The sequence below is a fragment of the Rattus norvegicus genome, chromosome 17, assembly GCF_021556685.1.
Source record: "Rattus norvegicus strain SHRSP/BbbUtx chromosome 17, alternate assembly SHRSP_T2T, whole genome shotgun sequence".
Taxonomy (NCBI): domain Eukaryota; kingdom Metazoa; phylum Chordata; class Mammalia; order Rodentia; family Muridae; genus Rattus; species Rattus norvegicus.
The window spans coordinates 52,219,097-52,243,985 of NC_141550.1; the positions used below are offsets into that span (position 1 = coordinate 52,219,097).

The window sequence follows — 24,889 nt, forward strand, 5'->3', positions numbered from 1 at the left end:
AGGACCACAGCTATTATACTATGTTTTTATGCTAGGAAAACAATCATGGTTTCCATCATGAGAGGAACCGCTATTTAAATTTTAAGAGACTTTCTGGGTTCAGTAAAAAGAAGGTAAGTAAAACTCACACAAAACTCAACTCCACTTTTGAGGGATGAATTGCCCACAAAAGGACTTTAACTCTTCAAAGTCTGTTTCTTTGTTTATAAAAAATGGGCTAAACACCAACTCTGGAAAGAATGCCTTAATTAGCATGCAATGTGTCAAATGCCACCATGATAGTTTTGAACAAATTATATATTCACGGTTCTGCTCCCCACTAACACTGTTCCCCTTTTGTACCCTCTTCTTCAGATGCCTTTCCACACCCCATCCTCCCTCCTCATCAAATATTCCACTCTCTTCCTCTCCTCTATCTCTTTCTATATTTTAAGATTTTACATATATATATATGCAAATACATTATAGGCTATGAGGGAGCAACATATGAATTAGAACCTGTCTGTCTGTCTGTCTGCTTAATTGTTTTTGTTTTTGTCTTTCTGCAATTCCAGGAAAGTTAAAGAATACAAGCAAACTTACCAGCTAGACTCTGAAAATATTTAACAAAGGTAGAACCTCTTATTGATTTAATAACTTTACTTTAAATTCCAATATGAAAGAGTTACAGAGCCTGTGCCTGGGGCTGACCCTTTGCCACAGCTCTCTGTTCCCAGGTCTGCTGGGAGAAAGCTAGATTCTCAGAAGTGCTGATAATTCTGAGAGCACAGGTGAGAGCACCCCTTCTGCTCACAGTTTTGGCCCAAGAGGAACCTGCCTGGAGCCCTCTGGACACAGGAACCCAGGAGCAATCTGGGACAGGATCCTTCCGATTTTCACCTGTGCCCAGAGCTGACCCTGTGACATAGCTCTCTGTACCCAGATCCCACCCAGAGAAAGCTGGTCTCCAAGAATGCTGACACACCAAGAGCAGAGGTAAGACCACCACTTCTGCTACAAGGGACCCACCTGCCATTGGTGCCCAATAAGGCCATCCTCTGCTACATATGCAGCTGGAGTCGTGGGTCAGTCCATGTGTACTCTTTGGATGGTGGTTTAGTCCCTGGGAACTCGGGTTGGTATTGGTGTTTTTGTGGGGTTGCCAACCCCTTCAGCTCCTTCAATCCTTTCTCTAAGTCCTCCAATGGGGACCCCATGCTCAGTTCAATGGTTGGCCTTAAGTATTGGCCTCTGTATTTGTCACGCTCTGGCTGCGCCTCTCAGGAGACAGCTATATCAGGCTCCTCTCAGCATGTACTTCTTGCATTAGAACCTTTTGTTTTAACACCTTGGAGGTCTCAAGCACAGCAAATCACAACGAAGAACAAATTTCAGTTGCTCTTCTTCTATGTTCATGGGGAAATCAAACTGCACACTAGGTTGTTGTTAAGAACAGAGGATAGGTAATAGAACTCAAAAGAGAAAACTTAAGGGCTTGGCCAGATTTCTGAAACAAAACGACTGAGACTGTATTCTCCTGTGATGGTGGCTCAGAGACACCAGGTACACTCACTCCACACCTCATGGGAGGAAATGGAAAGGAATACTTCATCTTCTGTGAAAAGTTACATAAACTTGCTTTTGAAAGCATTAGTTCTTTTTCTTCCAATTCTTGCATTTCTGCTAAAACTGTAACTTACAATAAGTAACATCTGATCAGTCAGAACATTGAGAACACTTAAGTCTCATTCCTGTAACATCAGGATGAACTCAAAGAAGCAAAACACATTCAAATCTTATCACCTAGTGGCATGATTTACTGTCAACCTGACAAAATCCAGAATCATTTGGGAAATAGTTCTGGGTGTGCCTCTGGGGGTTACCTCCTTTGCGTTCATTAATGTGGGAAGATCTATCATAAACAGTGGGATCACTGTTTGGTTGGGATGCTAGATTGTTTGAGAGGAGTAAGGGAGCTTCTCAGGAGCATAGATTCAATCCTCTGTGCTCCTGATTGTGGCTGGGATGTGTGGTAAGCGGCTTCAAGCTCCTGCACCCTTGACCTCTCCACCTTGATTGGCAGTACACTTAAACTGTACCCCTTAGTTTGCATGTGGCATGGTATTTTACCATATCAGTAGGACAAGAAACTAAGCCAAAGCTTTTCCATGAATAAAGTAGTCACGTTGGTGAATGTGTTATTGCATTCTTTATTTGATTAGTTCTTTTATTCCTTTTATCTTTCCTCCTCTGATGCCACTCACACAAACCAGAAGTATCCACTGTAAATGGAGAATCTAGTTCTCTAGGTCCTAAACAACTCACAGTTTAACTAACGGTCTATAGATAAATGGTCTGTGCGTGGAAGTTTGGGATTCTTGCTCTGTATTACAAATTCAATGTCACGTGAAGCCTTAAGTAAATCAAAGAATTGAAGCCATTGTTCTGGACACTTTATGCAAATGCAAAAAGAGATCATAAATTGGTGGTCTTGAAGCTGTCATAGAGTGCACCTTGGATATTGTCTACTTAAATGAACATCTAATCTCTGGGTGGTGTTTCCCCATTCTCTAAAAGCAGAAGGCTGACAAGTCCCAAATGGTTTAGGTGTTCTGGATGGTTGACTCAGCTCTGTTTTGCTGTAGTTCAATTTGCATTTTAATGAGACTATTACATTTAGATTTTTAGAAAAAGATGTTTCTGCAAACCTCTCTAGAGGAAAGGGAATCACTCTGTTACTTACATTTTGGTTCTGAATATACAAATTAACCTCAAATTTCAGGTTTAATGGTATTCACATAAATGAAACAGCAACATGAGTGAAGTTTTCCCTACCCATGATCCAAAGTGATAAATAATCTCTGGCTTGTGCAACTCCCTTGATGACTGAGTCTGCTCCTTCATGCGAAAATAACTGAAAGCAGATGAGCCGCATCTGGCTTTAGGTTTCGGGAAGGATATTTCAAGCAACTCAGAGTGCAAGCAGGGGACTGCAGCATTGAGTGAGCATAGCTGTAAATTAGAGAGAATCTGCATGTCAAATGAAGACATTTTTACACAAAATAAGATATGGGCTTTCTTTCAATAGCTCACAGGAAGGATATAGCAGCACTATCATGGCACTAATCCATGCTTCTTCATTGGAAACCAAGGAAGAGTCAACAACCAAATACCTACTAGTCCTTAGCTGTGAACAAGGTATTGTGTTTGTTCTGTTCATGGCTCCTTATGACCTACAATTGTAAATGCAGGATTTCCATCACACTGTTGACTTCTCTTTTCTCTCCCTGCTTCAGTTTAGGATTCTGAGATGCAGTTTGCATAAAATAGACAGTAAAGATGTTATATTATTATGCTTTGGAAAATGTTCAGAGATAGCAGAGGATGGTTTCATTTTGTAAAAATCTCTCTTTGTAGAGAATAAAGGGGAAAAACATCGCCAGGAGAGGCCGAGAATCTGGAATCTCTCCCCATTCTGCCCATGGATATAAAACTCCAAGTGCTCTTGCGGGAGGGGGCAAGAAAGGTGGTGGGCAGAAAACAAAGGAGAGAAGTTGGAAGGACAGGACCACACATGACCAGTCACCTTATGAAATGCTAAACTTTTTCATTGCAGAGAGGAAATACTCGGTAAAATTAACAGAGGGGAGAAATGGTTTACTTTGGCTCACAGTTCAAGGGTACAATCCATCATGGTAGAGAAGTCATGATGGCAGGCAGAAGTAGTTGATCACATTGCATCTGGAGTCAGGAAGCAGAAGGAAATGGATGCTGCTGCCTGGCTCCTTTTCTCCTCTTTATTTAGTGGAGGACCTCTAACTCATGCAATATGGTTGTCTGCATTAAGACTGTGTCCTCCTACACCTCAGGTAACCTCATCTAGAAAGTCCCTCACAGACATGTCCAGAGATTTGTTCCCAGGGTGATCCTAAACCATGTCACTTGAATCAACCTTCAGAGAAACAGACAAGTGAAAAAAGAAGAAAAAAAAAAGGTTGCATACTTAAGTAGTCGTGTGTGCATATTTGCAAATGCAGTGTTTTGTTTGTGAACATGGGTGGGATAAACTTTTTCGAGGTGCCATCACCTTATTTTGCAGCCAGCATTGAGTGGTCTGTGCTGTGAGTCTTGGGGATACTCCGTGCATGGCTCTGCCTCTTTTCTGCTGCTCTCAGGGACTAGGCCTCAGTTTTCTCTTGTAGACTTTCTATGGGCTAGCCCATGCTGGGGTGGAGAAAGGGGGAGAGGTCTGAGTAAAGGCTGATTTGAAGCCCCCCCCAAAAAAAACCAAAAAAAAAAAAACTTTTTCCTAATATTAAGGGCCAAACCACAGGATTACACAACTAGTTGGAAAGGCAAAATATAAAGTTCATCATTAATCTAAATTATGCTACTGGATGACTTCACACTATTTTAAAATATAAACATGATCTGAAGTTTCAAAAATGAGATGCAGAATGTATTGTTTTGGTTTATTTTAGAGCACTTTAAATAGATCACTAGAAATGTACATAAAGATTTCCTGTATTGCAGACCCAGACCTAGCCCAGAGTATCCTTATAATTCTGAAGCAGAACTTTCAGGAGGGCTACCATCAAGATCAATAGGCTGCATTCAAGCACAGGTCACATGGATAGACCATTCTGAAGAACCATGCATTGCTCCCATTTGTCAGACATTGACATAAACATATTCTCAAGTAGTCATTGTCTTAATTAAAATGGCTAGCCTGAATAATATCCAGTGTGTCACCTCTCAAAATGATGAGCTAATAACTGAATATCTTGCTTTAGCCAAGTACTGCCTTTCTCTCTTAGGGTAAATCACAGAGCCACAATGAGTCTGTTATCCTTGTCTGTTTTCCAGTGTATATCTCACACAGGATCCCAAGCCCTATATTATGATGTCTACATTATAATTCCTCCATGTGAATGTCAAATAAATGTGATACATACATCCACATCACTAACTTCTGTATGTGAATAATTCAGCAAAAACCAATTCAGAAAGGGGAGAGAACTTTGGAGATGTTTCAGAGCGCAGTTCTGTCCACAATGACTGAGGTTTCTCACATCTTCCATTGTTCTCTTATCATGAAGGAGACAAGAAGCAACCAATAAGACCAGCTGCATACAATGGGTACCTTGAGACCTTGGAGGGCTGCAATCCCCTCTCCCGCCAGTGTCCTGGAACTAATCCAGTGCAGTTATTCCTCCTGAGATCTGGCTTTAGCTTCTGGTGGGCCAGCGGAGAAGTAGGTACTGAGTTACGAGGCATGTCCGGCCTTCACAACTGTCCCTCCTTTGTTCTAGTAAAATACTGTGCCATCTCTGTTCCTATCTCTGTGTCCCAACTGTGAGCCCAGGCTTAGTGTGAAGCACTATTTGCAGGTTTAAAGTAAGTGTGCAAACACATTTATATACTGGAAGAATGTGATTTTTCAGAGGAGGGTGACAGGGCTCAGCAAGACATTTGAATACACACTGAAGAGTGTGCCGTGTAAGTGCATACTTAATCGGCTGCAAGTTCTTAAGTCCCATTTGAAAAACAGTGAACTAGACTGTTGTGGGGAGGGCGACAATGGGGGGAGGGTTGGGAGGGGAACACCCATAAGGAAGGGGAGGGGGGAGGGGGATGTTTGCCCGGAAACCGGGAAAGGGAATAACACTCGAAATGTATATAAGAAATACTCAATAAAAAAAAAGAAAGAAAGAAAAATAAAAAAGAAAAACAAGCTTACTACCCTAGAAGGACATCTGACAGCAGCTCAGAATAAAGCCCTTCAAACTCTCCTCCTGACCCTCCAGCAGGGCTGACGGGGTCATCTGTGCTTTCAGTCTTTAATTTCTATGAGATCCCTGAACTTGAGCTGATTTAAGCATAAGCCTGGTGATGTTTAGAGAAAGGCATTCTGGGAGTGACAAACTCAGAGACACTTCCTCCAACTCCACAGACTGGAACAGTTCTCCAAGCTGCACCACAGTTGTGAGAATACTGACCACCATAGCGAGGCTGTAAATCAGACTGATTGCATTCTTCAAGCACCACTAAACTCAAAATGGTCTGTTTCTGTACTGTTCTGGAGGCATTAGTAACCTCCAAAGCTAGCTAGCCTAGGCCCATTTGAGATGCATCACAATCCATTTTGTATCCTTTTAACTCACCCCTATAGGTTGACATTTCCTATGAGGAGATGAAGAAGCTGCATGCCAAATATTGATATCTATCACATTTAGGCCTCAGACTTGTGTCAACCATGATTACTGATAGCCTCCAATGTTCAGGAAATAGCAGAGTAAATCTGAGATTCAATAGCTCCATGGGCATCTCAGGCTTTCCACTGTCTCCATGAATAGCTTTCAGGAGAATTCGCAGTCACTAGGTATAGAAACTTAAAAATAAATAAACAGGCTTTGGTGTGAGGGCATAATTTGAGTTCTTCATTCTGGGTTAAAATGTGTAAGCATCTCTAAATTTCTTAGAAATGTGTACACTCATAGTCCCAGCAATTTTCTTCCCATGGACACACCAAGAAATTAATCAAAGGCATCATTATAAGAATTCTTATTTTAAATTATCTATGACAACAAAACCCCAGAGACAAACTAAATATTCTCAAATTGGGATTTCTGACCTCGCTATTTAACTCATGGTAAGAGAGAAATCAAAAACCACCTCCACCCAAAAATTTTAGGAAAAAAATATACTTAGCAGTTTTTCAATGTTTTACCTGAGCTGGCAAGAAATCTGGGAATTACAGGCCAATGAGAATGGTCTCAGAAGCTCCACCTGGAAGACAGCTTTCACTGTTTGGAAAGCTCCCTTTATAGACCTTATCAGTGACAGCCTTACTAACCCAGACTGGGGAGCACCCCAGAACTCCTGTATCCTCCTCTCCACACCCCAACCTAAGGCTGGCACTCTAGAAGGTTACATTTTCAGAGTCATGATGGATGAAAACAATATCTGTTCCCAGAGGGAAGCACAGGAAAAAATTGCCTCTTTTGACTTTGCTCCTGGGGAAACAGAATGAAACCTGGGGGTGGAAAACACAGCCTGGCTTCACTGTGTGTAAAGTGACTACACAACCCTCCCATCTGTGTAGGCTATAGGCTGGCCTCAAGCTAAGCAGTTCATTTTACGCAACACTGAGTGATGGAGCCTCAAGTCCTGGACTTAACAAACACATACCAGCCATCTACTAGAGCAGGGGAGGCATTCACTTGTATTTCTTTGTATAGAAAAGTTATAATTGTAAGAAAATTATATAAAAAATTTAAAAGATAGATGATAGGACACACCTGCGGATCCCGGCCCGCAGCAGCTCTCTGCTCCCAAACCCCGTGGGAGAGAGACCTCACCGCCTGGTCAGGTGGGCACTCCTGAGGCTGCAGAGCGGAGGAGACCACCAACACTGCCCACCCCTGCCCACATCCCTGGCCTAAGAGGCAACTGTATAAGGCCTCTGGGTTCCCGTAGGGGAGGGCCCAGGAGCGGCAGGACCCCTGCGCCTGAGACACTGCCGGAACCTGAAGGAAACAGACCGGATAAACAGTTCTCTGCACCCAAATCCCGTGGGAGGGAGAGCTAAATCTACAGAGAGGCAGACACGCCTGGGAAACCAGAAGAGACTGCACTCTGCTCACATCCAGACGCCAGAGGAAAACACCAAACGCCATCTGGAACCCTGGTGCACGGAGGCTCCCGGAAAGAGCAGCGCAGAGCTTCTCGGTTGTTGCCGCCGCGGAGAGGACTTAGGCAGTAACCCACGAGCACACTTGAGCCTCGGAACCTCAGGTAGGACCAACTTTTCCCCTGCAAGTGACCTGCCTAGTGAACTCAAGACACAGGCCCACAGGAAGAGCTGAAGACCTGTAGAGAGGAAAAACTACACGCCCAAAAGCAGAACACTCTGTCCCCATAACTGGCTGAAAGAAAACAGGAAAACAGGTCTACAGCACTCCTGACACACAGGCTTATAGGACAGTCTAGCCACTGTCAGAAATAGCAGAACAAAGTAACACTAGAGATAATCTGATGGCGGGAGGCAAGCGCAGGAACCCAAGCAACAGAAACCAAGACTACATGGCATCATCGGAGCCCAATTCTCCCACCAAAATAAACATGCAATAGCCAAACACACCAGAAAAGCAAGATCTAGTTTCAAAATCATATTTGATCATGATGCTGGAGGACTTCAAGAAAGACGTGAAGAACTCCCTTAGAGAAACACAGGAAAACATTAATAAACAAGTAGAAGCCTACAGAGAGGAATCGCAAAAATTCCTGAAAGAATTCCAGGAAAACATAAATAAACAAGTAGAAGCACATAGAGAGGAGTCACAAAAATGCCTGAAAGAATTCCAGGAAAACACAATCAAACAGTTGAAGGAATTAAAAGTGGAAATAGAAGCAATCAAGAAAGAACACATGGAAACAACCCTGGATATAGAAAACCGAAAGAAGAGACAAGGAGCTGTAGATACAAGCTTCACCAACCGAATATACGAGATGGAAGTGAGAATCTCAGGAGCAGAAGATTCCATAGAAATCATCGACTCAACGGTCAAAGATAATGTAAAGCAGAAAAAGCTACTGGTCCAAAACATACAGGAAATCCAGGACTCAATGAGAAGATCAAACCTAAGGATAATAGGTATAGAAGAGAGTGAAGACTCCCAGCTCAAAGGACCAGTAAATATCTTCAACAAAATCATAGAAGAAAACTTCCCTAACCTAAAAAAAGAGATACCCATAGGCATACAAGAAGCCTACAGAACTCCAAATAGATTGGACCAGAAAAGAAACTCCTCCCGTCACATAATTGTCAAAACACCAAACGCACAAAATGAAGAAAGAATATTAAAAGCAGTAAGGGAAATAGGTCAAGTAACATATAAAGGCAGACCTATCAGAATCACACCAGACTTTTCACCAGAAACTATGAAGGCCAGAAGATCCTGGACAGATGTCATACAGACCCTAAGAGAACACAAGTGCCAGCCCAGGTTACTGTATCCTGCAAAACTCTCAATTAACATAGATGGAGAAACCAAGATATTCCATGACAAAACCAAATTTACACAATATCTTTCTACAAATCCAGCACTACAAAGGAGAATAAAGGGTAAAGCCCAACATAAGGAAGCAAGCTATACGCTAGAAGAAGCAAGAAACTAATCGTCTTGGCAACAAAACAAAGAGAAGAAAAGCACACAAACATAACCTCATATCCAAATATGAATATAACAGGAAGCAATAATCACTATTCCTTAAATCTCTCAACATCAATGGCCTCAACTCCCCAATAAAAAGACATAGATTAACAAACTAGATACACAACGAGATCCCTGCATTCTGCTGCCTACAGGAAACACACCTCAGAGACAAAGACAGACACTACCTCAGAGTGAAAGGCTGGAAAACAACTTTCCAAGCAAATGGTCAGAAGAAGCAAGCTGGAGTAGCCATTCAAATATCAAATAAAATCAATTTTCAATTAAAAGTCATCAAAAAAGATAAGGAAGGACACTTCAAATTCATCAAAGGAAAAATCCACCAAGATGAACTCTCAATCCTAAATATCTATGCCCCAAATACAAGGGCACCTACATACTTAAAAGAAACCTTACTAAAGCTCAAAACACACATTGCACCTCACACAATAATAGTGGGACATTTCAACACACCACTCTCATCAATGGACAGATCATGGAAACAGAAATTACACAGAGACGTGGACAGACTAAGAGAAGTCATGAGCCAAATGGACTTAACAGATATTTATAAAACATTCTGTCCTAAAGCAAAAGGATATACCTTCTTCTCAGCTCCACATGGTACTTTCTCCAAAATTGACCATATAATTGGTCAAAAAACGGGACTCAACAGGTACAGAAAGATAGAAATAATCCCATGCGTGCTATCAGACCACCACGGCCTAAAACTGGTCTTCAATAACAATAAGGGAAGAATGCCCACATATACGTGGAAATTGAACAATGCTCTACTCAATGATAACCTAGTCAAGGAAGAAATAAAGAAAGAAATTAAAAACTTTTTAGAATTTAATGAAAATGAAGGTACAACATACCCAAACTTATGGGACACAATGAAAGCTGTGCTAAGAGGAAAACTCATAGCGCTGTGTGCCTGCAGAAAGCAACAGGAAAGAGCATATGTCAGCAGCTTGACAGCACACCTAAAAGCTCTAGAGCAAAAAGAAGCAAATACACCCAGGAGGAGTAGAAGGCAGGAAATAATCAAACTCAGAGCTGAAATCAACCAAGTAGAAACAAAAAGGCCCATAGAAAGAATCAACAGAACCAAAAGTTGGTTCTTTGAGAAAATCAACAAGATAGATAAACCCTTAGCCAGACTAACGAGAGGACACAGAGAGTGCGTCCAAATTAACAAAATCAGAAATAAAAAGGGAGACATAACTACAGATTCGGAGAAAATTCAAAAAATCATCACATCTTACTATAAAAGCCTATATTCAACAAAACTTGAAAATCTACAGGAAATGGACAATTTCCTAGACAAATACCAGGTACCAAAGTTAAATCAGGAACAGATAAACCAGTTAAACAACCCCATAACTCCTAAGGAAATAGAAGCAGTCATTACAGGTCTCCCAACCAAAAAGAGCCCAGGTCCAGACGGGTTTAGTGCAGAATTCTATCAAACCTTCATAGAAGACCTCATACCAATATTATCCAAACTATTCCACAAAATTGAAACAGACCGATCACTCCTGAATTCCTTCTATGAAGCCACAATTACTCTTATACCTAAACCACACAAAGACCCAACAAAGAAAGAGAACTTCAGACCAATTTTCTTTATGAATATCGACGCAAAAATACTCATTAAAATTCTGGCAAACCGAATCCAAGAGCACATCAAAACAATCATCCACCATGATCAAGTAGGCTTCATCCCAGGCATGCAGGGATGGTTTAATATATGGAAAACCATCAATGTGATCCATTATATAAACAAACTGAAAGAAAAAAACCACATGATCATTTCATTAGATGCTGAGAAAGCATTTGACAAAATTCAACACCCCTTCATGATAAAAGTCCTGGAAAGAATAGGACTTCAAGGCCCATACCTGAACATAGTAAAAGCCATATACAGCAAACCAGTTGCTAACATTAAACTAAATGGAGAGAAACTTGAAGCAACCCCACTAAAATCAGGGACTAGACAAGGCTGCCCACTCTCTCCCTACTTATTCAATATAGTTCTTGAAGTTCTAGCCAGAGCAATCAGACAACAAAAGGAGGTCAAGGGGATACAGATCAGAAAACAAGAAGTCAAAATATCACTATTTGCAGATGATATGATAGTATATTTAAGTGATCCCAAAAGTTCCACCAGAGAACTACTAAAGCTGATAAACAACTTCAGGAAAGTGGCTGGGTATAAAATTAACTCAAATAAATCAGTTGCCTTCCTCTACACAAAAGAGAAACAAGCCAAGAAAGAAATTAGGGAAACGACACCCTTCATAATAGACCCAAATAATATAAAGTGCCTCGGTGTGACTTTAACCAAGCAAGTAAATGATCTGTACAATAAGAACTTCAAGACACTTAAGAAAGAAACTGAAGAAGACCTCAGAAGATGGAAAGATCTCCCATGCTCATGGATTGGCAGGATTAATATAGTAAAAACGGCCATTTTACCAAAAGCGATCTACAGATTCAATGCAATCCCCATCAAAATACCAATCCAATTCTTCAAAGAGTTAGACAGAACAATTAGCAAATTCATCTGGAATAACAAAAAACCCAGGATAGCTAAAACTATCCTCAACAATAAAAGGACTTCAGGGGGAATCACTATCCCTGAACTCAAGCAGTATTACAGAGCAATAGTGATAAAAACTGCATGGTATTGGTACAGAGACAGACAGATAGACCAATGGAACAGAATTGAAGACCCAGAAATGAACCCACACACCTATGGTCACTTGATTTTTGACAAAGGAGCCAAAACCATCCAATGGAAAAAAGATAGCATTTTCAGCAAATGGTGCTGGTTCAACTGGAGGTCAAAATGTAGAAGAATGCAGATCGATCCATGCTTATCACCCTGTACAAAGCTTAAGTCCAAGTGGATCAAGGACCTCCACATCAAACCTGATACACTCAAACTAATAGAAGAAAAACTAGGGAAGCATCTGGAACACATGGGCACTGGAAAAATTTCCTGAACAAAACACCAATGGCTTATGCTCTAAGATCAAGAATCGACAAATGGGATCTCATAAAACTGCAAAGCTTCTGTAAGGCAAAGGACACCGTGGTTAGGACAAATTGGCAACCAACAGATTGGGAAAAGATCTTTACCAATCCTACAACAGATAGAGGCCTTATATCCAAAATATACAAAGAACTCAAGAAGTTAGACCGCTGGGAGACAAATAACCCTATTAAAAAATGGGGTTCAGAGCTAAACAAAGAATTCACAGCTGAGGAATGCTGAATGGCTGAGAAACACCTAAAGAAATGTTCAACATCTTTAGTCATAAGGGAAATGCAAATCAAAACAGCCCTGAGATTTCACCTCACACCAGTGAGAATGGCTAAGATCAAAAACTCAGGTGACAGCAAATGCTGGCGAGGATGCAGAGGAAGAGGAACACTCCTCCATTGTTGGTGGGATTGCAGACTGGTACAACCATTCTGGAAATCAGTCTGGAGGTTCCTCAGAAAATTGGACATTGAACTGCCTGAGGATCCAGCTATACCTCTCTTGGGCATATACCCACAAGATGCCCCAACATATAAAAAAGACACGTGCTCCACTATGTTCATCGCAGCCTTATTTATAATAGCCAGAAGCTGGAAAGAACCCAGATTCCCTTCAACAGAGGAATGGATACAGAAAATGTGGTACATCTACACAATGGAATATTACTCAGCTATCAAAAACAACGGCTTTATGAAATTCATAGGAAAATGGTTGGAACTGGAAAATATCATCCTGAGTGAGCTAACCCAATCACAGAAAGACATACATGGCATGCACTCACTGATAAGTGGCTATTAGCCCAAATGCTTGAATTACCCTAGATGCCTAGAACAAATGAAACTCAAGATGGATGATCAAAATGTGAATGCTTCACTCCTTCTTTAAATGAGGAAAAAGAATACCCTTGGCAGGGAAGGGAGAGGCAAAGATTAAAACAGAGACTGAAGGAACACTCATTCAGAGCCTGCCCCACATGTGGCCCATACATATACAGCCACCCAATTAGACAAGATGGATGAAGCAAAGAAGTGCAAACCGACAGGAGCCGGATGTAGATCTCTCCTGAGAGACACAGCCAGAATACAGCAAATACAGAGGCGAATGCCAGCAGCAAACCACTGAACTGAGAATAGGACCCCCGTTGAAGGAATCAGAGAAAGAACTGGAAGAGCTTGAAGGGGCTCGAGACCCCATATGTACAACAATGCCAAGCAACCAGAGCTTCCAGGGACTAAGCCACTACCTAAACACTATGCATGGACTGACCCTGGACTCTGACCTCATAGGTAGCAATGAATATCCTAGTAAGAGCACCAGTGGAAGGGGAAGCCCTGGGTCCTGCTAAGACTGAACCCCCAGTGAACTAGACTGTTGGGGGGAGGGCGGCAATGGGGGGAGGGTTGGGAGGGGAACACCCATAAGGAAGGGGAGGTGGGAGGGAGATGTTTGCCCGGAAACCAAAGAATTATTATTAAGTATTAAATAAATTTAAAAAAATCAAAAAAAAAGATAGATGATAGATTATAGGAAGATAGGACAATGAGTTAGATGATCTATAGATAGATAATAGATAGATGATTGAAGATGATAGATGACTGATAATGATAAATAGATAGATAGATAGATAGATAGATAGATAGATAGATAGATAGACAGACAGATGATAAATAGATGATAGACAGAAAGACAGACAGGCAGACAGACAGATCGATAAATAAATCGATCAATCTTTGGATTTGAAGCCCATGAAGCAAATACATTACCAGAGATTATGAACAGCAGGTATTGAATTACACAATTTCCCATTGTTCACATAATTTGGGTGTTTTCCAAATGTTCTAAATTTTACATATGTTTTGGAAACTGCACAAAATATTAGACAAAGCTTAACCTTTAAAAATATACCTGATCTATAATAAAACATCTGCCATGATTCCTGGCATGGTCTGACTTTCCTAATGTAAACATTATCAGAAGCAAAGATGTGAGCTTTGCATAGCTCTTCCTTCCTTTGTTTCTACTATGGTTAAATACCTGCTGGGTAGGAAAACCCACAAGGAAGAAGCACGATTACAGATAAATACAAATGAGCCCTGGTCTCCTGAGTGCACAGCTCGGATAGAGATCCTAAAATGTGGCATGCATAAAGTCCACCTCTGACTGATGGATCCACACCAGACTTAGGGCATCACCCCAGGGAGTACCTCACTCAGTCTTGGCAAGCAGCTGAGAAGGATTTGTACAGGGAATGCGTCAGAGCCTTTGTGTGGACGCACAGGAATGACTCCGAGGCAGAGGGGATGGAAAGGGCACTTTAGGTAAATGAGAAGCACCTTCTCTCCACCTCCCTGTGCTTCATCCTGGATTCCCTTCTGGACTTTTCCCTTGTAATCAGTATCACTTGATTATGATTGACATAGTGGCTTCCTCACTTCCTGTGTCTGTCTTCACTCTGTTAGAAATTTGATGAGCTATGGAACAACCAGTGTTCACGTATTTACTGAGTAAAAAATGGAAGATACAGAGACAAGAGATCGAAACATTAGCTCAGAAGATTTCTATTTCCAGAGTATAGATCATGACAGGTCACCAAACGGGATAGGAAGGAGATACAGACGAAGATAGAGCACCCAAACAAGGAATAGCCCTTGAGATGTGACAGTATAGGAAAGCCGCATAAGGGGTGGGATACAAGAAGGATGAAGAGACTGAGATAGCTGTAGACACAGCAAGCAAGGGAGAAAGATGGCCTGAAGCAGGATGCCCACACACACATGGCTGCTCAACTCACCTGCAATTCTACAAAGAAACACAGCTGTGGTAGGCACTGCTGTACCTATATTTACATGCTAGGCTCCCCTTTAAGAAAATGGGACATATCTATGAACATTTGAGAGGTGTTTTCCTTGTGCAATTTATATATTGTGAGATATAATAAAAATAACTTCAAGTAGTGTTTAGTGCCATGAAGTAAAATAAAGGATAAAATAGAAAGATCCTCATAGCGTTTAAGAAGGAAACCCGCTGGGGGCTGGAGAGATGGCTCAGCGGTTAAGAGCACCCGACTGCTCTTTCAGAGATCATGAGTTCAATTTCCAGCAACCACATGGTGGCCCACAACCATCTGTAAAGAGATCCGATGCCCTCTTCTGGTGTATCTGAAGACAGCTACAGTGTACTTATATATAATAAATAAATAAATCTTTAAAAAAAAAAAGAAGGAAACCCGCAGGAGACCATGGGGTTCTTGAGATTATTAACATCCTCCTTATTAATATCCTTAAAGGGGTAAAGAGTGCGTCTGTGATATGCCCAGTCAAAGTATGTTCAGCAAGAACCCACAACAGATGGCCCTGACCTGGGAAGATTTCCATAGAGCACAGCTCGGGTTGTGAATGACAGGTGAGGGTGTGAGGCTGCCACATGACAGCTGCCCTTGCATAGTCCAGACATAATAAGTGCAAGTGGGATATACCTGGTAAAATGATTGACTGATAGTCTGAGCAGAAGGCTGACTTTCGACAATTTAGTTCTGCACAGAGAGGTCTGTTTTTAAGTTCGTGACTTGGCTTATTCAGAGGACTGGAACTTTTCCATACCAAATGAGTTCTCTTCAGAGCTAAACTCTCCTCAGACTCAATCTAAAGGGTCACTGAAAACACTTAGTTAATGCTGTGTTTAACCTGCTGTGTAACAGACAGAGAAGAGCGGTGTGAAGGGTGGTTAATAGGTAATAGGGTGACTGAGGAGAACTTGAAGAATATTTTCTTTTAAATGGAGGTTTGTAGGCTGAGACATAAAACAATCAGTTATATAACCATTTTCACATCTCGAAAGAAACTGTGTTTTCAAGGGTGCTGGTGCCTGCTTGGCGGTAATCTGTGACATTTCATAGGTGCAGAGAACTCAGTGATGGAGAGAGGTCAGCCCCGGGCAAGGAGTAGCTGGGCTGGAGAAAGCAAGCCAATGCTCACAGCTTCTGTATTCAGTCCTTCCACACTCAACAGCTGCTCTTGTTTCCCCTTCCTTTATCCTAGGGAATGGGGCAGAAATACAGGAATTCCGAATTCAAGAAAAGTTTATTTAATGAAGTACTAAAGCCAGAGAGGACTTGCCCTTTCTGGGTCCATGCTGTTAAATATATAATCCATGTGTTTGCCTTCTTGGATCTCTGCAGGCACAATAGTCAAACTTGGCAAGCTCTCAGCATTTTGTCATTCAGCCTGTAGGCATCCATCCTACTGCAATCACAGTTAGCTACAACATCACATTTCTCCAACTCATGTTTTGATTGTGATGAGCACACAACACCACCTGCCTGACTTAATTACATGAGGTGAATATCGATGAAGGACAAAGATGGATATCTAACTTTTAGGTAGAAAACAAGATACTGGCTTCCACAGGATGTTCTGAAAGCAAGACAGCCTTTTGTTCTCAGATGCACTCTATCCTCAGTGGAATGAGCCAGGGATCTAGGCGGTGTGCTGAGTCAGCCTTCACTGACAATAGGCTTCCATACACAGTTAAGTCCTGGATTGTGTCATATAGAAACTGATGGGAAGTCCACTATGCCCTGCTAACAAATGGGGGTCTCCAGTTTTAACAACTGTACTTACTGGAGTTTACAATATGCTCTCTTTTATTTAAGCCACACAGACGACTAAGAAACTAGGTACCATCCTACCTAGCTCGTGGATGTGGAAGAAAAAGCTTATGGGTGTTGATAAATAGTTATTAAAACTATTTCTAGAAACCCATGTCCATGCTCTTAGCAGATTCCTGCTCTGTAATGTTGACCTTCTGGATTACCTAGATGAAGGAGGGACATGACTGCTGGGACAGCTATAGCACACGGTCCTACCTAAGCTACAGTAAGTCTGAGGCATAAGGATAATAATAATACTATATAATAATAATAAGGGGTGTAACCAAAGACATCTTTGTTTCACCTAGAATGCTGTTAGCCAGGGTGTTGAAATTACAGATCAGAAGGGGCTGCAAAAATCTTTCATGTCCTGTATTCATGCAGCTTTGCTCTGTGACCACGAAACTGCAAAGTTCCTCTCATGGAGAAGGGCAGACTGTTTCTGCATGCCTACGGTTTGAATTTTAACTCTGTGAAGTGTTTCATTTGGAGCATGTAAGGAATGACACAAAAGTAAGATTTGAAAAGACCTTACTCAAAGTATATTTGCTTTAACTTGATAATTCAACACCCACCCCAATCCCAATCTGGACAAACTGAGGTAGTCTGCTGGGTGGTAAGGCACTTGCAGCAAAGTCACTCCCCTGCTCCAGCTGATAACAAATCAACCACTGGTCAAGTCAGTGTGGCCATCCTACAGCAGTCATCCCCAGCAGAAGCACCTCAGACCCCAAGAATTCCTCACCTGACCTGTGGAATTGAGAAGTGAAAAATGTTTGCTGTTTTCTGGGGTAGTTCTTTATCCCACAAGCTAATTGGCACAGAATTGAGGAGGACTTGCTCTGACATCCTTACAGTGCTATCAGTATGCTAAGCCATGTGTCCACCTTAGTCTAAAGCCACACTAGGTTATGAAATTCTGTTTTTGTTATTTCCCTTCTCTGTTTCCTGGCCAACATCCCCCTAACCCCTCCCCCTCCCCTTCTCTCTGGGTGTTCCCCTCCCCATCCTCCCCCCATTACTGCTCTCTCCCCAACAATCACGTTCACTGGGGGTTCAGTCTTGGCAGGACCAAGGGCTTCCCCTTCCACTGGTGCTCTTACTAGGCTATTCATTGCTACCTATGAGGTTGGAGCCCAGAGTCAGACCATGTATAGTCTTTGGGTAGTGGCTTAGTCCCTGGAAGCTCTGGTTGCTTGGCATTGTTGTTCATATGAGGTCTCAAGCCCCTTTAGCTCTTTCAGTCCTTTCTAAGATTCCTTCAACGGGGGTCCCGTTCTCAGTTCAGTGGTTTAATGATGGCATTCGCCATGATATTCCTTATGAGAATCTGATACCCCTGGAGGCAGCAGTCTGAAATTGTGGCTATTCCTGTGTCTAGGACAGGAGGATCACAGATTCAAGACATGCCTGGCTACACAGAGAGGCAAGCCTAAACTAGACAACCTAGTGAGCTCCTGTTTAAAATTAAAACAGAAAAGAGAACTAGGGATATAGTTGAGAGGCGGTAGAATACCTGCATAGCATGCATCCTGCTGTAGGTTTAATCCCCACTGTGCTGGACAGTGCTGGAGTGCTGGGCAGTAGGGGTTAGAAGGAGGAGACTGAGATCTTTTTGAACTAATCATGCTTAGGGAAATAGGAAAACAAACCCAGAGAGTCTCATGATTGCCATGTGGGTCACAAAAAAGAGTAGGACTTCTGAATCACATGAAGGGAGGCACCAAGCACTGGATGTTTATGTCCCTCCAAAATTCCAAGTTGAAATCTAATCCTCAGGCCTGTGGCGTTCAAGGTGTGAAGAGAAAACTAGTTTTAGAAGCAGCAGAAGCTCCCTACAACAAAGAGACAGAAGAGCTTCTTGCCTATGTCTGTAAGGACACAGCAAGGAAGCAGCCACCTGCAAGCCAGGAAAAGGCTCCACACAAGACATAGAAACTACCCGGGCTTTCTCTTATATGCATGAGAAATAAATATTTCTTGTTTAATTCACATCTGGTATGGGATCTTGTATTCTCTGTTCTAGTTAAGACAGAGGGTTCTCCGCAAAAAGTAGGCCTTGGGCTGAGAAGCCAGGAGAACATAGGAGAGGCAAGTGAAGTGGGTGGGGGCTGAGGTGGGAAAGGGAGAATCCCCTCACGGGTGGTAAGGCAGATTTAGAATAGATAAATAAAACAAACCAGAAAGGCAAGCACAGAGCAGTCTCTGCTAATCCTCTTAAACAGGAGAGAATGTGGAAATATTTTTAATGCTTTCCAAGAAGTCCTGATGTTCAAAAAGAAAGTCATCATGGATTGTCAGGCCGTGCCAGTCAACTGCTTGATGAGTGCGGTTGTGCTAATTGCTCTGTGGTTTCCTTTCCTAATTAAAGTAATTAATTTTCAACCAGATCTTAAACTGGGTGTTGCCATTTATAATAATGTATTAGCATCAAGATGGAATCTCAAGCTCATGCATATACTCTATCATCTACTGGCAAGGCAGAGACAGGGAGAACGATCCTCTTGTTCTCTATCACTGTGAAACTAGCAGAAACAAGGCAATAGGTAAGCACTCCTAGAGAGTGAGGTGACATTAAGATTTAGTCGGAACTGCTGAGACAATGTTGAGGTGACTACGAGAGCCAGGGAAGAAAAGGAACGTGGCTTGGAGAAAGGAGGAGAAGCTTCTACTGTTAGTACGTTCCATTACTAGAATGCTGCAACCAAACGAATAAACTAAGAAGGAATAAACCACAAGAATAAATCATCCAATGGAGCACGTCTGCATGTCTTCTAAGAGAGAGAATTTAGATAGAGACAGAATTTAGACACATTACTCGCAGTTCCATTGTACCTGACCGTTCTTACATAAGCACAACCATTAATCTGATTTCAGTAGATGTACATTAAACTACACACACAGCCATGTGGGGAACGAATTGTTAAATGCATTATATTTATCTACTTAATTTTAATGTTTATCTTTCAAATTTTAAATTTATTTTCTGAAGAAATTTTAAAAGGTGTTTTTCAGACCTGGCCCTATACATCTGCAAATTAAAAATTAAGTGATAAATGAATGAATGAATGAGTGAATGAATGAATGAATGATTAGGATGCATGGTTCACCAGGAATACACAAGTATTCTAAAAGAATCAACCAATCTCTGCTTAGGGGCAGTATCTTTCTAAATTATTCTAAATCACTTTTCCATTCATTTATTTCAACCATTTATTCTCAATAGTATTTGAATGGCATACACATTTTAATTGAGCAATTATTTGAAAATAATTTAATACTTGTACCCAGCTATCCTCAACCGCCGCAGGCTATTGCTATTCTTCTTGATTGCTCAATATAGCTAGACGATCAGACCACTCCCTTGCTGACAAACTCTTGGGTATGGTTACCAATACTTTACAATGGTAAGATAATGTCCCAGGAATATTCTTCATAACAGTTTTCTCGTTGGTTTTATGCACTATTCCCAGCATTTAAAAGTCAGTATGCAATGGAGGCCAAATATCTCCCCAAATTATTAAGCCAGTGTGCAATCAGGAGCATTAAGCATAGTTCAAAGGTTTTCTAGCCCATGATTTTGATATCTTTGATCTACTATCTACATCTGTGGGACGTCAATGGGGATTGAGAGATAGAATCTCCGTGATTCCTCAAGGAGACCATATAGCCTGTGGCCTGATGCTTGGGATGATAGCGTCTGTATCCCTTATCCAACTCCCTTGGCATTAGAAATACTTTGTTTTCAAATTGCTCTTTCTACTGTGAAGTATTTGCATAGCTATAATCTGGCATCTTGAGGATAATACCCAAATCTGGCAATAAAGTTTACTTATATTTCATATATGACTTATGCACATAGAACAAAGTCATAATTTAATAATAATATTTTAATAATTTTGTGCACAAAACAAAACATATTGTAGAATTTCTACTTCTGGTGTTATATTAGTTCCAAATGTTTCAAGTAATATTTCATAGTTAAGAGTTTTGGAGTAAGGGATGTACAGTCTGTAACATAGGAGAAACAAATCTATTGAAGAGCTTTAAAAGCAACCAGAAAGGCCTGGAGTGTCTAAAGTCAACATGGACTCACAGGGATGCAGGGAACAAAGCCCGCATGAGAAGGGCACAGAGTATGTAGAACTGGACTGTAGGGTCTCGAGGCTGAAAATGAGGGATTGGCCATACATCAGTGCTGGCATTTAGAAGCAGGAGCAGAACAACCAAGCCGGCAGCCCGTTTTAGATGCCAGAGGAATGGAAACTTGGATACTCTGCTCACTGGGTTACCTAATAGAATTTGACACTGTGTGTCTCCTTTCAATACTCTCCTATACTGCCTGTGTGACAAGTCACTCCCTTTCAATTAAGAATGTTATTTGAGAGTTGGGATGGCAAAGAAACCCTAACAATTTAAAAAGGTAAGTCTTAGCTATAAAGTATATTATGGGAGAAAAGTCTTTTCTCACTGTGATGAATTTATTCTGGTAAGTGATTGTCTGAAAACATGGTTTAGTTGATTTAGCATGATTTTATTTAGGGATTCAATCCATGCTACCTTTTGTTCATGGTCTGTGCTGTTTAACCTGGGAAACAGAAGCACTATATTGTTAGGATGGTCACATTAAAGTACTTCAGCCTAGGTTGAGCAGTTAAAGGTTAAAGTTGAGACTGTCATTTTCTCCTCAAGGTCCTCTTTCATTGGCTTGGACACAGTCCCTTCTTGTTGCCTCTTTGCATGGACTTTGTTTATGTGTGTTTCTTTCTTTGTCCTAATGTCTTCTTCTTGTAATGGCATCAATCAGAATAGATCGAGGCCCTCACTAGTAGCCTCTTTTAAAAACTATTTTTCCTTTTTTATTGTTTGAGAATTATACAACTATTGAAGTGTTTTGATCAAATCCACTTCTTTCCTCACCCTACAATGCTTCCCTTCCCCTATCACATGACTTTTCCTTCCCAACCCCATGTCCCCTTTTTTTGTTGTATAAATCAACTAAGTCCACTTAGTGTTGCCTGAATGTGCATGTACGTAGCAGTAGCAAGTGAATCTGCTCTAAACTCCCGAGCAGAGGCTACAGGCTTGCTTCTCGTTACTGCTCCAATGTTGTACATTCTGAAAAGAAACACACACACACACACACACACACACACACACACACACACACACACACACACACACACACTTTTATTTTAATATGTTTTAAACAGAACAATAGCCTGGCTATGCTCAAATTCCACATTGCTAATGCCTCCTCTCCAATACTCCTGAATTATTGCTTACTAAAATCTAAATTCTATCCTTGCTACCCTAGACCCAAACTGGGGGAGGAGACCTTTGGGGTCACTCTACCCCTGCTTAAGTGGCTATACACTTTCTCTTCTCCAGCTCTCAAGCCTGACCTTTCTGTTTCTTCCATATGGTGGCTCGGCCTCTCCCTCTCTCTCCTGCTTCCTTACCTGGGAACATCAATTCCCACCTCGGTCTCCTTGTCCTGCCATTGGCCTCTGGAAACTTTATTTACCAATTAGAGCCAACTGTGGGCAGGGACCCTCAGTATCTTACAGGCAGACATGCAGGTTACTGAGTGATTTGGGGGATATGAAATAATTAACATAAATAACATTAGAACCCATCTACAACACATGGATATAGAAACATGGGTAGCCTTTCATTGGCTTCATTCCCAACGGAAAGTGTTCTCCCTTCCACCACATTCCTTTGTTACCAAAAGCTCTTCAGGGAAGGAGTAGAACTTCATGAAATCCTCTGCCTGTGATGCTACAATTTTGGCCAGCTTGAACTTAGTCAGATCTTACGCAGGTAGTCATAAGCCCTGAGCTCATGTGCTGAAGAGGTCCAATCATGATTCACTACTTCAGGCACTTACACTCTTCTGTCCCCTCCCCCACAGTCATTCCTGAGCCTTAGAGAAGAGGAATTACGATATAAATATTCAGTTTAGAGATGAGTACTACATGGTCGTATCTGTATCTTGATCAATTGGGCATCTCTTCATTAACTGCCAACTACTGAAAAACGAAGCTTAATGACTGTGGTTAAGAGACATGATAATGTATGCACATAAGGATAAAAACTTAGGTGGCAATTCAATACCATATCCATTTAACAGAATAAGAATATAAACCCTAGGGCCTATGACCTCATTTAAGTAGTTCTTACTTTTGATCCAGTTAATAATACCAAGCATGGGTTCAAGCTTGTGGACTTGGATGTAACTCAAAGTAGAAAGTGTTGGTCACCTCATTACTGGTGCCACTATTGCCATAGTAGGCAAACCTTACCAGCCCAGTTTTATTGTAGCTAGTGGGACTAGCCACTGGATAATACTGTTACTTTCTCCCATGGTATCATGCAGGAATGAAGCTCCCAGATCAGGACCATGGTTTTATGATTCAAATATGTGGTGTTTTCAGTAATAGGACTTTACCATAAAGTTCTAGAGGGTAACCAATAACAATGGCTATAGTCTGTAATATCCAGGGGTCAGGGGATCTATGGATATCAATGACCGATAATTCTGAAAGAGGTAAACACATTTGGGTTTTATTGGATAGCCTATGGTATCTTTGTCCCCAGCCATCCCCCAGTATAGGGTAATTTCGTTTAAACTCCATTTATTTATTTATTTATTTATTTATTTATTTATTATTTATTTATTTTAGTATAGAATAGTGCTTATTCAGGGAATGAGGAGGGGAGTTAAGATGGCAGTAGGGCAGAGAAAGAGAGAGATGTAGAAGAGTAGAGGCCGGCCATGAGCATGTGAAGAGAAGCGGGGAGGGGAATGGGAAGAGAAGGAACAAAGGGGGAGGAGCAAGAGAGCAAGAGCAAGAGGGAGCAAGAGTTAAACTCCTTTTATATCTGTATTTGCATATATGCATGCAAACTTTAGAAAGCTTCTATAGCAGTAGGTCTCCACATGATGTTTTCAAAGGTCTTAAGTATGTCTTCCCTTCCCATACTCCTGCCTCTACCCTGCCCTCTCCTCTTTCACCCCATTTAACTTTTCAGTTCCATTATTACCCTGTCCCCTTCATATCACCCAAGTTCTACACCCTTCTCCTGAAATTCCCCTCATAAGACTCCTTAGTAGGCCTTGACTTCTGTGGGCGCTCTAAAGGCATGTATCTAAAAAGAAGGGTCAGGGTCCACCCTGATGACCACGTTTGTTTTCCACAGGCTCACATGAACACATCAGTGTTGCAGTAATTTTAAAAAGGAATTCTACCGTCCCACACTAGTGCTGGCTCAGGTGCCACATGGCATCTGTATTTTTCTTCTTCTTTTTTTTTTTTCTGGATCATTTTACTTTATTTTTTTTTTATTTATTTACATTGCAAATGTTATCCCCTTTCCCAGTTTCCCTGTCCATAAACCCCCTATCCCATCCCCCCTCCTCCTTCTTCTACCTCAAAGAGCAAAGCATTTCAACCCAACTCACCATCTCTTGCAGCCACCACCTACTCTGAGCCCTGCAGCAGCCTCCCTCTTGGAAGTCTATCATTTAATTCCCAAAATGGGTGGATGGGTGGCCACCTCGCCGGTTCCATACAGAGTCTGCCTATCTCGCTGCTTTCTTGCTGTGGACTCTGCTCACATTGTCAGCATCCACCCACTGTGGTTACAGTCACAACTCAGTAACATGTTAAAATCAAAAACTCAACAATTTAGCAATCTTTTTATATTTTAAAAAAGCTTCTAATGTAGCAACAGATTTATATCTTAAATTCTCATCACACAAAACATCCACACAATAAACTCACAACCAATTGATAATGATATAAACTGTCCAGCTAGATAAGACAAATTATCTTCTAAAACTTCATCCCTTATGAAATATTCATAACTACATGTGGCCAGTTGAGGGCACACAGATGTGAGTCCTCCTGCTCCGCCCCCATCTTAGTTCTCTCTCTCCCCTCCCCTGCCTTACAAAAACTCTGTCCCTACCTTACTTTTTCACTGCCC

General features: G+C 41.4%; 1 protein-coding gene across 5 annotated transcripts in view; it reads right to left on the reverse strand.

Annotated features, from left to right (window-relative positions):
* Amph (amphiphysin) overlaps positions 1-24,889 on the reverse strand; it is a 230,741-nt gene that overhangs the window by 131,186 nt on the left and 74,666 nt on the right. The window contains exon 2 of one of the 5 annotated variants that reach the window (XM_087591428.1): positions 4,067-4,203. Within the exon in view, the coding sequence (XP_087447554.1) occupies positions 4,067-4,126 (60 nt within the window). The 5' untranslated portion in view covers positions 4,127-4,203. 5 annotated transcript variants of the gene reach the window in all.